A 15,387-nucleotide genomic window follows, 5' to 3' on the forward strand; every position below is an offset into this window, starting at 1 on the left:
GATCCACCTAAGTGCTTATTTAAAGTCTTGAAGATGTCATGTGACACTCCCAGATGTTGCCATATTAAATGCTTATTTTTTTCTCTCTAATTCTCTGCAGTTCCTGATTGTGCCAGCGTTCGTGGGAATGGCTCTGTTACACCGGTTGTCAGATGACCGCTGGGAGCGAATCACGGCTTGGGTGTACGGCATGGGTCTGATCGCTCTGTTCCTCGTCTCCACCGTCTTTCACATCATTTCCTGGAAAAAGAGTCACATGAGGTATGTTTGTCGTCGTATTGCTTCACACATTTAAATGCCAGACTGAATTACTTAAGATATTTTTCTGTGTGCCACTGCATTACAGAAACGGATCATCCAAAAATTTGCTTACAATGTATTCACCCTCAGGACATCCAAGATGTAGATGAGTTTGTTTGTTCATGAGAACAGATTTGGAGACGTGTAGCAATGCATCACTTGCTTACCAATGGATCAAATGGAGTGAATGGGTGCCGTCAGAGTGAGAGTCCAAACAGCTGATGAAAACATCACGTAATCCACATCACTCCAGTCCATCAGTTAACATCTTGTGAAGCCAAAAGTTGTGTTTGTAACAAATACATAATTAGTATGTTTTTTAACCATTGCTTTCTGGCTAAAATACGAGTCCTCTATCCATAATATTGCTTTCTCCATTTAAAAAGTCATCTCGTTAGAATCAGGAGAGAAATATGCACAGATTAAGCACTGTTTCCAAACCAAAACAGTCCAAAACAAATTTGTTGGTGTAGGGATGCACCAAAATGAAATTCTTGGCCGAAGCCGAACAAAATTACACACTAGGCCGAAGACAGAAAGCCGATTACTGAAAGTTTTTCGTGTTTTTCACCATTGCATAAATTAAATGGTCAATGTTTGCTTTTACAGTTTTGTCTTGCTTTTCATAGAAATAAATCAATTGCAAAACAATAACACTGAACATTTTTAACATTCTAGTAGACATTATCACTTACCAACAAAGCACAATTTAACTTAAAATGAATACGTTACTAAAACAATATTCTTTGGCTATTTTTAAGACCCCCTTCTTGAATCAGGCATGTGTTTTTAATGTACAAATAAATGCAGCCTTGCTGAGCAAAGGAGAATGTTATAATAAATGTATTAATAGAGCTGTTGTAATGATTGTTATCATTATTTTTGTATTACTTTTTTATTTTATTCTACAGAACAACAGTAAAATTACAGTACTAACATTTATGAATGTTGACTTTTATTTTGGCGGAAACCAAAGAAGACCTCAGTACTATTTTTGCTGACAGCAGCAGATTTATGAATGATACTCATCATGCAGACTTTCCTCGCGCTTTGGACTTGTGTATTAGACAACATAACAGTCTGTAGTTTAGTTACTAATGGTTTAAGGCAAATTAGCGATTTCAGTCATCATACAGTAACCAGCAACAACCCTTTCTTTTCTCATGGAAGACATGCGATGTGATACTAAACAGTCTCTCGCTGTCGGTGCTTATAATGATTTTTGCGTCTTTCTCTGACAGTTTTAAATGCTTCCACACTGCCAACATGTTTGCTGCATTAGTGCGCGCCTCTATTTGATCACGTCACTTCATTGTTCGGTGTAATTTATTCAGCCTTTTCGCTTATTCGGCCAAACTCAGAAAAAGCTTTTTTGCATCCCTATGTTGGTGTACTTTGATACAAGATACAAAAGGAGATGGACTTTTCACTGGAGGAAGCCTTATTATGCATTGTGGACTTTTGGCCAGAAGCAAATGGTTTAAAGTTAAAAATGTCTTAAAGGGTTTGTTTGTTACAAACAAGCAGCTTTTCTCTTCTCAAGACGTTAATTGGTGGACTGGAGTGGTGTGGATTATTTTGATGTTTTTATCAGCTGTTTGGACTTTCATTCTGATGGCACCCATTCACTACAAAGGATCCATTGATGAGCAAGTGATGAAGAAACATTAACAGAAACTCATCTACATCTTGAATGACCTGAAGGTGTGTACATTTTCATTTATGGGTGAACTACTCTTTCAACTAGTCATGCATTTTAGTTCTCATAATAAAACATTTAATGGTTAAGAAATGTTTTTTTGAGGAAAACATTTCATGATTTCTCTTCATATAATGGACTTCTATGGTGCCCCTGAGTTTGAACTTCCAAAAAGCAGTTTCAATGCAGCTTCAAAGGGCTCCAGTTGATCCCAGCCGAGGAAGAAGAGTCTTATCTTGTGAAACTTATCTAGTTTATTTTCTAAAAACATTTACAATTTATATACATTTTAATCTCAAACGCTTGTCTTGCTGAGCTGGACAAGATGAGCATTTAAGGTTAAAAAGTATGTAAATTGTCATTTGTTTTTAGAAAATAGCCCATCGTTTTGCTAGATAAGACCCTTCTTTCCTCGGCTGTGATCGTTTAGAGCCCTTTGAAGCAGCATTTTGGAAGTTCAAACTCGGGGCACCATAGAAGTCCATTATATGGAGAGAAAAAAAAACATTCTCAAAAAACATAAAGTCCTTATGACTGAAGAAAGAAAGACATGAACATCTTGGATGACAAGGGGGTGAGTAAATTATCTGTAAATTTTTGTTTTGAAAGTGAACTACTTCTTTAAGGTTTGTATTCTTTTATACTTTATTAATGTTTGTGAAGCATTACAAGGAGAGCTTCCTTCATGTCCAAATATGACATTTCCGTGCATAGGGTACAAATTATACAATGCAGTAATATTGTCTCCTGTGTTTTCAGGAATGTGGAGCACTGTTTTCACATGTGTGATAGAGTCGTCATATACTTCTTTATCGCAGCCTCTTATACACCATGGTACGTTTCTTTATACATTTGTTTCTATCATATTTAAATCACTAAATTTCAAAAGTTAAAGGAACACTCCACTTTTTTTGGAAATAGGCTCATTCTCCAACTCCCCCCGAGTTAATAAGTTGAGTTTTAGCGTTTTGAAATCCATTCAGCCGTTCTCCTGTTCTGGCGATATCACTTTTAGCATAGCTTAGCATAGATCATTAAATCCTGTTAGACCAATAACATCGTGTTCAAAAATGACCAACAAGTTTTCATATTTGTCCTATTTAAAACTTGACTCTTCTGTAGTTATATCGTGTACTAAGACCGGTGGAAATGCAAAGCTTCAATTTTCTAGGCTGATAAGATTAGGAACTACACTCCCATTCCGGCGTAATAGTCAAGGAAGTTTGCTGCCGTAATATGGACGCAGCAGGCGGAGTAATATCACGCAGCACATGCGCAAATGCTAACCTAGCTGGGAACTCATTTCAGGTGCTTCCTAATATTACTGCTCCTGCTGCATCCATATTACGACAGCAAACCTCCCTGACTATTACGCCGGAATGGGAGTGTAGTTTCTAATCTTATACACGATATAACTACAGAAGAGTCAAGTTTTAAGTAGGAAAAATATCAAAACTCATTGGTCATTTTTGAACGTGATGCTACTGGTCTAATAGGATTCAATGATTTATGCTAAGCTATGCTAAAAGTGATATCGCCAGAACAGGAAAACGGCTGAATGGATTTCAAAACGGTAAAACTCAACTTATTAACTCGGGGGGAGTTGGAGAATGAGCCTATTTCCAAAAAAAAGTGGAGTGTTCCTTTAAATGCATATTTTAGATTTAAATTGCTTTTAACTTTTTGAAAACTTTTAAACTTTTTGTCACACTTTCTGATCAGGCTTTTTCAAGCCAACTTAAAGTTTGTCTTGACAAACCTTTTTATCTAGCTAAACAGTTGATATTTGTTATATGCGACCCTGGACCACAAAACCAGTCTTGAGTAGCATGGATATTTGTAGCAATAGCCAACAATACATTGCATGAGTCAAAATGATCGATTTGTCTTTTATGCCAGAAATCATGAGGATGTTAAGTAAAGATCGTGTTCCATGAAGATATTTTGGTAATTTCCTACCATAAAAATATCAAAACTTAACTTTGGATTAGTAATATGCATTGCTGAGAACTTCATTTGGACAACTGTAAAGGCGACTTTCTCAATATTTAGATTTAAATGCATATTTTAGATTTAAATCACCTTGTCTTTTTGGAGACCGTGGTAACGCCATGTTTGACATACAGTAAAAACAGTAATATTGTGAAATAGTATTACAATTAAAATAACAGTTTTCTCTGAAGATATTGTAAAATGTAATTTTATTCCTGTGATTAAAACTGAATTTTTTTAGCATCGCTACTCTAGTCTTCAGTGTCACATGATCTTTCAGAAATCATTCTAATATGCTGATTTGCAACATTTCTGATCATTATCATTGTTGAAAATAGTTGTGCTGCCCAACATTTTAGTGGAAATGCGATGCGTTTTATTTTTCAGGATTATTTGATGAATAAAAAAGTCGAAAAAACAGCTTTTTATTGAAAGTAAATATTTTGTAACATTAGAAATGTTTCAATTTAATGTGGCCTTATTACATTAAAAAAAATCGAATTCTCTCAAGAAATATTTAGTACATGGTAATCATTTAGTACTATGGTTTTATTCCATACCTGGTGCTTTTTCTAATGTTAAATATGCCATGTTGTCTTTACTTCTGTGTAACGTTTCCTCATATTTTTTTTTTTTTTTTTTTTTTTTTGTCAAACAATCCTATCTAACAATCTTATATTTAAATGCATGCACATGCGTCATTTTTGGCTCATTTGGTCATGGTTCTGTAATCTGGTAACACAACATTTCTGTTGTAGTTTACGAAAAGCACACAGCGGCCACAGGCAGCATTTGATCACTTTACTCTGCGAGTGTGAATAATTCAGCGTGCTTCAGCGCTCAAGTACAGGAGTAAAGTGATATTTAACTCCTGTTACAAGACATCTTTAATTAATACGGGTCACTGAGTGAAACTGTACAAAAACATGTCACACATCTTTATCACTGAGAAAACCAACTTACTGAAATGTTATTTAAACTTACAGTTCTTCTTCTTCTGAGACAAAATTTCTGACTGCTACTCCTCCTTTAACTCTCCGAACTCCAAACCCAGCCCAGATCTTCAGACTGATCTGACTCCAGTTGCTATATCTTTTCTAACTGATCGGACTTACGGTTTTCCTAAAAATAATGATTTAAACTGGGAAAAATCCAATAGGCTTACATTGACGGAATGTTTAAATGAGCCAACACTATTCAAACTCCAACTGTCAAAGCTCATCTAATATTTCTAATCCATTCCATCATGTTAGAAACATATTAACAACATGCAAGTGAGATGCTAATCATGCTAGAAACATTCATTAGGATGTTAAGTAAAGATAAATATATAAATATATCAAAACTTTTGATTAGTAATATGCATAAAGAACTTAATTTAGACAACTTTAAAGGTAATTTTCTCAATATTTAGATTTTTTTTGCAAACGCAGATTCCAGATTTTTAAATAGTTGTGTCTCACCCAAATATTGTCCTGTTCTAACAAACCATACATCAGTGCTTATTTATTCAGCTTTCAGATAAAATGTTGACCCTTATGACTGGTTTTGTGGTCCAGGGTCACGTATAGTGTATTAAACCCTATATGCAAATATATACTCATATATCCAACTTTATATAAAAAGCTAGATGTATAGATGTACTATATATCCAGCTTACAGGCAAATGAACATCAGTTGAATTATAAACAGTATGAATGCTTTTATTGAGAATCTTATATTAAGTATAAAGTATCCATTAATATAATATTATGATTAAGAATTTAAACATCCATTTTTTAATTTTTATGTTTGTCTAATTTATTTATTTTTGATTATTATTTGTTCATTTATTTCCATTGAAGTGTTTCATTATATTGCTGATTTTTTTTAAGTATTAGGCCACTTGAGATTTGATATATCTCACCATGCCACTGAATTGTTTAACATTAACCACAATTTACCTCAATATTTGCATGACGTTTTCGATACTGTGCAATGATAATGAATCAAACATGGCTGGCTTTGTCGTGCTGATGGTAGTTGGATCGATCGGGGTGTGTGTGTGTGTGTGTGAGAGAGAGATGGTTCCACACATTCCTGTGTGAAGAGTGCTAATGAGGGTGTGTTTTCCCGCAGGCTCAATCTCCGGGAGCTCGGGCCGCTTGCTGCTCACATGCGCTGGTTTGTGTGGCTGATGGCAGCAGCTGGGACCATCTATGTGTTTAACTATCACGAAAAGTATGTTTGACTTTACCCTAATGTGTTATCTTAAAGGGATGGTTCGGAGTAGAATTGACTTCATTGCTATGCACTCCGAAGCCCATCTAAATACCCCATCCGAAGTTTTTTTTACCTTAGTCGAACATTTATGGAGATATTAGAGTTTTTCGAATTGAAAACTTTTGGAATTTGAAGATCAGGGTAAATTCAGCTTATATTGTCATCTGAGAAACATGTAAGTAGCTTCTGAAGGGCAGTCCTTAATTTAAAAAATATGATACTTAGGCAAAATAAGAAAAATGTACGTAACTCCATTCTGTTCAAAAGTTTTCACCCCCCCAACTCTTAATGCATAATTTTTCCTTCTGGAGCATCAGTGAGTGTTTGAACCTTCTGTAATAGTTGCATATGAGTCCCTCAGTTGTCTTCAGTGTGAAAAGATGGATCTCAAAATCATGCAGTCATTGTTGGAAAGAGTGCAAATACACAAAAATGCTGAAAAAACTGAATTTGTGGGAGGTGAAGGATTTTTCTGAAGAACAGTGGGCTGTTCAGGACAAACAAGAGACTCATGAACAACCATCACAAAAAAAAATTAAATAAATTCAGGTAACACAATATTAAGAATCAAGTGTATGTAAACTTCCTTTTTATAAATTCAACTATTATTTTCTCTTGTGGACTATATGTAAATATCTTAAATGTAAAATATCTTATTCAGGTCAGTACTAAATAAACAATAACATGCATTTTGAATGATCCCTCTTGTTTTGGTAAAATTAACATTTTGCAGATTTTGAAAGGGGGGTGTAAACTTTTCACTTCAACTGTAATTATTATTGTTAATTCTAAATTCAAGAAGTGTGTGATGTTAAAGTGTGTTTTTTGTGTGTTTGTTCAGGTATAAGTTAGTGGAGCTGGCGTTTTATCTGACCATGGGCTTCTTTCCTGCGCTGGTGGTGACATCAATGGTGAGTCTGTGAGCTCATTTCCTGTTGAGCTCATCAACTTAATCTGATCAATGTGCTTCTAAAGGCCAAGTACTAATTAGCAGACCCCTTATTAACCTGACCATTTAAAGCTTGTGTAGGAGGAGTCAATGCAGGGGACGGAGAATGGATTTTAAATGTAAATATCCTAATGACAATGCATTGAACATCAACAAAAAGCTCAAAATAACCCAATTACCAGCCGTTAGAAGTAATTCTGTATTATGGATTGGAAGAAAACTAAATGTTTAGTCACCATAATTTTTTACTGTAAAACTATTTTTCCTTGCATGTTTTTCCACTGAGGGAAATATGATCAGCTTCACCTTTAACACAGTTTTTGAGTCCTCAGGCTGTTCACGTTAACCTGTCACACCTGAAATGTTCACTGTCTCTGAGTTTGAGAGATCTGTCAGCTGCTATGCGACCAGCTCACACTTTATCTGGGATTTTCGCAATTCATAATCAAACACAACAGAGTATGGGGACATTGAGTCACAATGGGTGTTTCCTCTAACTGATACACCTGATTGGAATTGAACGAAATGTTTGTTGCTATGTCACCAATCTCACAAAAAAAACATTTTTAGGTCAAATTTTACCTTAAAATCAAGACATAAATATACATATTATAATTTTTAATTTACAATTTTAATGTAATTATTAGTGTATTGAGGTGATATAAAATATGGTAATTTCTATAGTTTTATATATATATATATTTTTATAATTCATTAAATAAATGTAGAATTTTTTGTAGTGTTTAATGTATATTAATATAATGCACTCAATGTATATTAATATAATGATGTTTTTCCTCTTATGCAATCCTAGTCATTTTTAATGTATTGCTTATAAACATTACTGCAATATTATTTTTAATTATTCTGAATATTTTAAATGTAAAAAAATAGAGATTTTTAGAATTCATGAGTTGTAATAATTAAATATATAATCAAACTAATAATTTTTTATTGTAGTGTAATAACTACATTAATGTAGTGCACTCAGATGTTTTGTTGATGATTTGCTGAATTACAATGCTGTACAATAATATATTACATTATTTCTTACATTATTTAAATATTTTTAAATTAAAATGTTTTAAAAAATAGTTTTTAATTTTAATCAGCATAAATCAAAGGAAGTACAACCAGTAAATCAGATTTATTTATTAGTTTTTTTCTTATAACATAATTAGAAACTGATATGATTAATTAAAAACAATGTTACAATAAATCTTAATAGTCCTAAAATAAACTTGATTTTCATAATTAGGCCTACTTTTTTTTTTTTTTTTTTTTTTTTGGCCTTATGGTGAAATATAATCCAGACATGGTTTGACAGGTTTTGTGAGATTCACCCTTACAAATAAAGCATAAATACAGCAGCTATTGTATTCTACAGTACAATAAAGACTGGTTTGGTGTAGTAAGCAAACACCATTGATAATCTCTGCTTTGGGTTCATGTGCTGTTTGAGTCATAGAGGGCAGCAGAACTGTGTTCATCATTTACAAAATACCTGTACATGTACAAAATACATGTGTCCTATGTCACAGACACTGAGGCCACCTCGTGGTTGGGAGTAGTAGTTACACTTGCTTGAAAAAACAAAAAGGGGCACCAAATAAAACTTCCTGCATTCAAAGCTCAACTTTACCATTGGCTTTTGGATTACAGCAGAAAACAAACTCTGTGACCAACGAAAGTTCATGATCTTCATGATAATCTTGTAGTCTTGAATTTTGAAGTATATAAAGCTATATGCTATAAATGAACTGCACCATATTTACATTTTTGAAAATCCTTTGAAATTAAGAAGTTAAGATAACCTGTGATGCTAAAATGAAATCCCAGAATAACATCAAGTGTCTGTTATTATGAAGAATGTGAACAAAAACAGCTCATATTTCAGCCCAAAATTAAAATAACAATTTCAATAAAATGACAGTTGCATTGCAAGAAATTAAAACTGGTAAGCATTTAACAACGCTTTTAATCTTTATTAAAAATATTTTTCAGTAAAATTTGAGTTAGAATAGTTTGCAGGAGCTAGATTATAAACACAGCAACACTGTAAAAGTGGAATAGTTAGTAGATGAGTTCACCTGTTCAGGCTGATGATCTTATCAACCTTCTTATCCCAAATTTATCCCAAACTTATCCAGAACTTATGCCAAATTTACCCTTGAACTTATCCTGAACTTATCCTTGAACTTATCCCAAACGTATCCAGAACTTATCCCAAATTTACCCTTGAACTTATCCAAAACATATATTTTAGCTTGTCCCAAACTTATCTTTGAACTAATCCTGAATTTATCCTTGAACTTATCCAGAACTTATTCCAAATTTACCCTTGAACTTATCCTGAACGTATCCTTGAACTTATCCCAAACTTATCCAGAACTTATCCCAAATTTACCCTTGAACTTATCCCAAACATATATTTTAGCTTGTCCCGAACTTATCTTTGAACTAATCCTGAATTTATCCTTGAACTTATCCCAAACTTATCCAGAACTTATCCCAAATTTACCCTTGAACTTATCCTGAACGTATCCTTGAACTTATCCGAAACGTATCCAGAACTTATCCCAAATTTACCCTTGAACTTATCCCAAACATATATTTTAGCTTTTCCCGAACTTATCTTTGGACTAATCCTGAATTTATCCTTGAACTTATCCCAAACTTATCCAGAACTTATTCCAAATTTACCCTTGAACTTATCCTGAACGCATCCTTGAACTTATCCCAAACTTACCCTAGAACTTATCCCAAATTTACCCTTGAACTTATCCCAAACTTATCCAGAACTTATCCCAAATTTACCCTTGAACTTATCCAAAACGTATATTTGAGCTTGTCCCGAACTTATCTTTGAACTAATCCTGAATTTATCCTTGAACTTATCCAGAACTTATTCCAAATTTACCCTTGAACTTATCCTGAACGTATACTTGATCTTATCCCAAACTTATCCAGAACTTATCCCAAATTTACCCTTGAACTTATCCCAAACGTATATTTGAGCTTGTCCCGAACTTATCTTTGAACTTATCCTGGGGGGTGTTCCATAAAACAAGTTTACCAAATAAGACTGGCTTAATTCAGTTAGTCTGACTTATTTTGAGCCAAATCAAATGACAATAAGTCAGACTAACTAAAATAAGCCTGGCTTATTTGATAAATTTGTTTTATGGAACACCCTCTGATCTTATCCTTGAACTTATACAGAACGTATCCCAAACTTACCTTGAAATTATCCCACACATACCCTTGAACTTACCCTGTGTTAACCACAGACTTTATTTCAGGCACTGAATCGAAAACCCATTCAAAAACTCCACTAAAGTGCTAAAATGCGAACTCTGCAGGGTTGCAGGGTTTTGGCCTACAAAAAATACTTAATTCCTGTCTCATATTGTTATATGACCTTTCACACATCTGCTGAGTAAATATAGATTACACCCTTAAAAATGCATTGATGGTTCCATGTAGAACCTTCAACATACTTGACACCTTTTCATTGATCAAAAAGTTCGTTATACTGGAAAAAAAATCAAATGTTTTTTACACTAAGAAAAAAAAATAGTTCTCTTAAGATCTGTTCACTGAAAGGTTCTTTGGGGAACCTTTTCTATGGCATCACTGCCTAAACCTTTTAGAAATCTTTATTTTTAAGGCTGTAAGACGAAGATTTTTGTCTAGGTGATATATATGTGTATTTTTCATCTATATGTGTGTATTCTGTGGGTTCTTGTCAGTAACTGTGTTTTGTTCTTGTTTTATTTAAAGTAACAGACAGGCTGTCCAACATTTTTTTTTTTTAAGTAAAAGCTTTGCAGGAAATCACAAGAGCATATTACTGATATATTTTGTTTTATAATACAAATGAAAATATCTTGAACTTAACCTGAACTTAACCCGAACTTATCCCTGAACTTAAAATCTTAGAAACCTTTAACAATCTTTCAATTGCACAAAAGGTCAGGCTGTACAACATTTTTTTTTTAAGTATAAAAGTTTTGCAAAAAATCACAAGATCATATTACTGATATATTTTGTTTTATAATCCAAATGAAAATATCTTGAACATAACCTGAACTTATCCCCGAACTTATCGCCGTACATAACATCTTAGCGACCTTTAACAATCTTTCCATTGCACAAAAGGTCTTTTCAATGGAAAGAGGTTTTAAAATGTTCTTCACACCAAGACAACGGTTCTGTTAAGACCTGATCACTGAAAGGTTCTTTTGGAACAAAAATGGTTCTTTTATGGCATCAGTGTTCCATTTTGGAACCTTTATTTTTAAGGATTTTTGCCTGGTTGAAACAAATGAATTTAAATCGAATTAGTCAGTCAGTAACTGTGTTTCTTTCTTGTTTTAACCAGACTAACACAGACGGGCTGTACGAGCTGGCATTCGGAGGCTTGGTCTACTGCCTGGGCGTAGTCTTCTTCAAATCGGACGGCGTGATCCCATTCGCTCACGCCATATGGCACGTGTTCGTGGCTCTCGCCGCCGCCATCCACTACTACGCCATCTGGAAGTACCTGTACCGCAGTCCCCCGCTGGAGGACCTCAGGGATGCTTGAGCTCCTCTTCCTCACCATTTCCTCTTTCTCTTTCCTCCTCGAACACCAAACATCACAAACCGGATGCTCCAAACACCAACGTTTACCAGTACGACCATGCAATGTTTACGGTTTTCTAACCAACTGTGATCAGTGAAGTGTGTGTGTGTGTTTGTCCCAGTACTGAATGCACATTTGCTATAGTCACAACAAGACGGCAGCGTTTGTGTGTTTTTGCCATTTTCATCAGTATTATGTAAATATAATCCACTGAAAGCAAAAGAATTGTGATTCTTTTAATATTTAACAATTTTTCCTGTGCATTCAGTCACACACACATACACACTTGGTAGCAGTATCATATCATCTGTAGTGAATTTAACTTTGCTTTACTCATCAGATCTGTATTTTTACATCTCAACTCACTGGGTTTTTACTTGTTTGTTTTCTACGAAGCGCTGGTGGTTTTCTACTCCTGGCGTCTCCTTCCCCTGTGTTTCTTCTCTTTCAGCAGGATTTGAAAGTGTTGCACAGAGCTTTTTTTTCTATGCGGCACTTTTCTAACTGGAAGAACCACTTCTCTTTGATACTCCAGTTGCAGGCTTATGTTCGGATAGAAACAATGTCGAATGCTTCTGGCCACGACCAGGTTTACAATGCTGTAGGATGTTTTTTCTCACCACCTGAACTACCTTAAAGACACACTTTGTGATGTTTATCAAATTCGGCACAATTTTCGATGGAGAGGTGTTAACCAACGACATTAGAATGACATCCAGTGTCTGTTATGATGAATGTGACACAAACGGGTTATATTTCACCCTAAAATAATAAGGAAAAATATTGCAATTGCATTTCCGATTGGTTTGAAGTGAAATATGACTCTAGTATGGGCAAATGAAACATTTCTGAACTAATGTTCTTTTCCTGCCGCAATATCTCATGATATTCTTGCTGATATTACAGCAAAACACTCTTCGTCCCATCGTGCACATGACTACCTGTATGCACCAGGATCATCTTCCATCATTCCAAGGACCTTCACTGCTTTCTGTTGCGTTTCTGCAGGAGACGCTGTGACACTGTGAATGCGTTCGGCTTTGATCGCAGTTTTACGCCGCCGCTCAATTGACTTTGCAGTTCTGTTGAAGCACTGATCTGATGGGATTCAGAAATCGCTGTGATCCAATATGCAGCTTCTTGCATATTTAAGTGTTTTCGCTCAAAGGATGAAGCTCTTGTTTTGTAATATTTTCACTGTGGTTGATAAACATGCTTATTCTAATCTTCTTCTCACGTTGTGTTGGATTATTCATAGTTACGTTTTCTTTCTCAAGTTTATGCAAGCGCTGATATCAAAGGAGTAGTTCACTTTCAGAACAAAAATGTATAGATAATGTGCTCACCCCCTTGTCATCCAAGATGTTCATGTCTTTCTTTCTTCAGTCGTAAGTAAATTATGTTTTTGGAGTAAAACATTTCAGGATTTCTCTCCATATAATGGACTTCTATGGTGCCCCGAGTTTGAACTTCCAAAATGCTGCTTCAAAGGGCTCTAAACGATCCCAGCCGAGGAAAGAAGGGTCTTATCTAGCAAAACGACGGTTGTTTTCTTAAGAAAAGATAACAATTTAGATGCTTTTTAACCTCAAATTCTAGCTGTCTAGCTCGGCAAGACAAGTGTTTGAGATGAAAAAGTAAATAAGTTGTAAATGTTTTTAGAAAATAACCCATTGTTTCACTAGATAAGACTCCTCGGCTGAACCTAAGAACCTCGGCTGGGATCATTTATAGCCCTTTGAAGCTGCATTTAAACTGCGTTTTGGAAAATTTCTTGAACTTATCCTGAACTTAACCCAAACTTAATTTGAACTTATCCTAAATTTAACCTAAACTTATCCTGATTTTAACCTAAACTTATCCTAAATTTAACCTAAACTTATCCTAAATTTAACCTAAACTTATCCAAAATTTAACCTAAACTTATCCTAAATTTAACCTAAACTTAACTTTGAACTTAACCAAGATTTAACCTTAACTTAACCTTGTGCACTTAATCTTGTGGAATCCATGGTTCCATAAAGAACCTTTAACAAGCTTTACTGGGATCATTTATATCCCTTTGAAGCTGCATTTAAACTGCGTTTTGGAAGTTCAAACTCGGGGGCACCATAGAAGTCCATTATATGGATTTGTTCCACAAAAAACACCATTTCTTTACGACTGAAGAAAGCAAGACATGAACTTCTTGGATGACGAGGGGGTGAGTACATTATCTGTAAATTTTTGTTCTGACAGTGAACTACTCCTTTAAGTAAAAACAAGTTTTCTACATTTTTTTTTTCCCCCTCATATGCTATTAAATTTTTTTTCCAGGTGAATTCTGTTATGTCCTGGTTTTTGTAATTCCCGTCATGTTGAGAATGTTGTTTCATGTTGATACAGGGATGTTTGATGGGATGTGTTGGACTGCATGAACAGAGTCGTTTCGACCAGCTCTTGTACTCTGGGACAGACTTTTGTAAACTCTTTCTACATCCTGTTTTGGCACATAATTCTGCACTGGCTTTCTCAAGTCCAACTACGAAACCTCTAACGCTTCTGATGTTCTCATCACACATCATTCTGGTGTTTTGGTGCTGGTGTTACTATGAAGACTAAATGTGTTCAATACTGAACAAGTTTCTAAAGTGTTAATAAACGGAAGCTGTAACTCTTTGCGTTTGTATTTGTGATCATTTAGTCTGGAATTGTGTGGATTAGTCAGTGTTTCACAATGTGTAAGAAGAAAAATGTGTAAGATTTGCTTTTGAATAATTTTCACTCAGAAATTGGAAGTAAATGTCAGAAATAATAAGAATGTCATTTTTAATTAAACAAGAAATTTGTAGTAGAAAGCATGTTCTTAATTATAGTTTCAGTTCATTTTAATTAGTTCATTATTGTGACGTTTAGTTTTTTTTTTGTTTTTTACAGTGAAATTATACCTTAGTGTTTTTTTTTTTTTTTTTTAGTAACTTTTTTTTAAGGTAATCACAGTAAAAGATAAAAGTTTAAAAAGTTGTAGTTTTGTACATCTAAAAATTGCTTAACGTGGATAAGACCGGAAGCCAAACCTATTTTTTTTTTCTTACTTAAAAATAAGGTGGAGAACATTTATAAATCTTAGTTCGTTGTTCAACATTTACAGATGTTTTTAATATTCTAATGTTAATATGCACTAGGCTACAAACTTACATGAACAATGAACAACTGTATTTTTATTAACATTAAAAAGAATAAATTATATAATTCATTCATATATATATATATATATATATATATATAGGTTTATATTAGTTAATGCAGTCCATTAATTTATGAAAAGAGTTTGAGAGCTTACAGAAACCATTTATTTTAAATAAAATGAAATGTACTATTTACAGACAAATACATTAGCAAAGTAATGTAAATATAGAAAATATTAATACAATATAGAAATAATTGTAAATAAATTAACAATTGCCTTTTTTTTTCATTTTAAACATTTTAATGCAAATAATTTTGCTATAATATATTGCATTTTATGGTATTATATTATTCTTATTTTAAGTATAAAAAATATGTGACCCTGGACCA

The 15,387-nt window shown here is 34.0% G+C and overlaps 1 protein-coding gene across 2 annotated transcripts in view; it reads left to right on the forward strand.

Moving 5' to 3' along the window:
• The window catches only part of mmd (monocyte to macrophage differentiation-associated), a 35,382-nt gene extending 20,895 nt beyond the window's left edge, over positions 1-14,487 (forward strand). For both annotated transcript variants that reach the window (XM_073836998.1, XM_073837006.1), the window contains exons 3-7: positions 101-261; positions 2,759-2,833; positions 6,110-6,211; positions 7,095-7,164; positions 11,587-14,487. In XM_073836998.1, the coding sequence (XP_073693099.1) occupies positions 101-261; positions 2,759-2,833; positions 6,110-6,211; positions 7,095-7,164; positions 11,587-11,790 (612 nt within the window). In that variant the 3' untranslated portion in view covers positions 11,791-14,487. The remainder of the gene's footprint in view (positions 1-100; positions 262-2,758; positions 2,834-6,109; positions 6,212-7,094; positions 7,165-11,586) is intronic.
• The last annotated feature ends 900 nt before the right edge of the window (positions 14,488-15,387 follow it).

The sequence above is a fragment of the Garra rufa genome, chromosome 1, assembly GCF_049309525.1.
Source record: "Garra rufa chromosome 1, GarRuf1.0, whole genome shotgun sequence".
Classification (NCBI taxonomy): domain Eukaryota; kingdom Metazoa; phylum Chordata; class Actinopteri; order Cypriniformes; family Cyprinidae; genus Garra; species Garra rufa.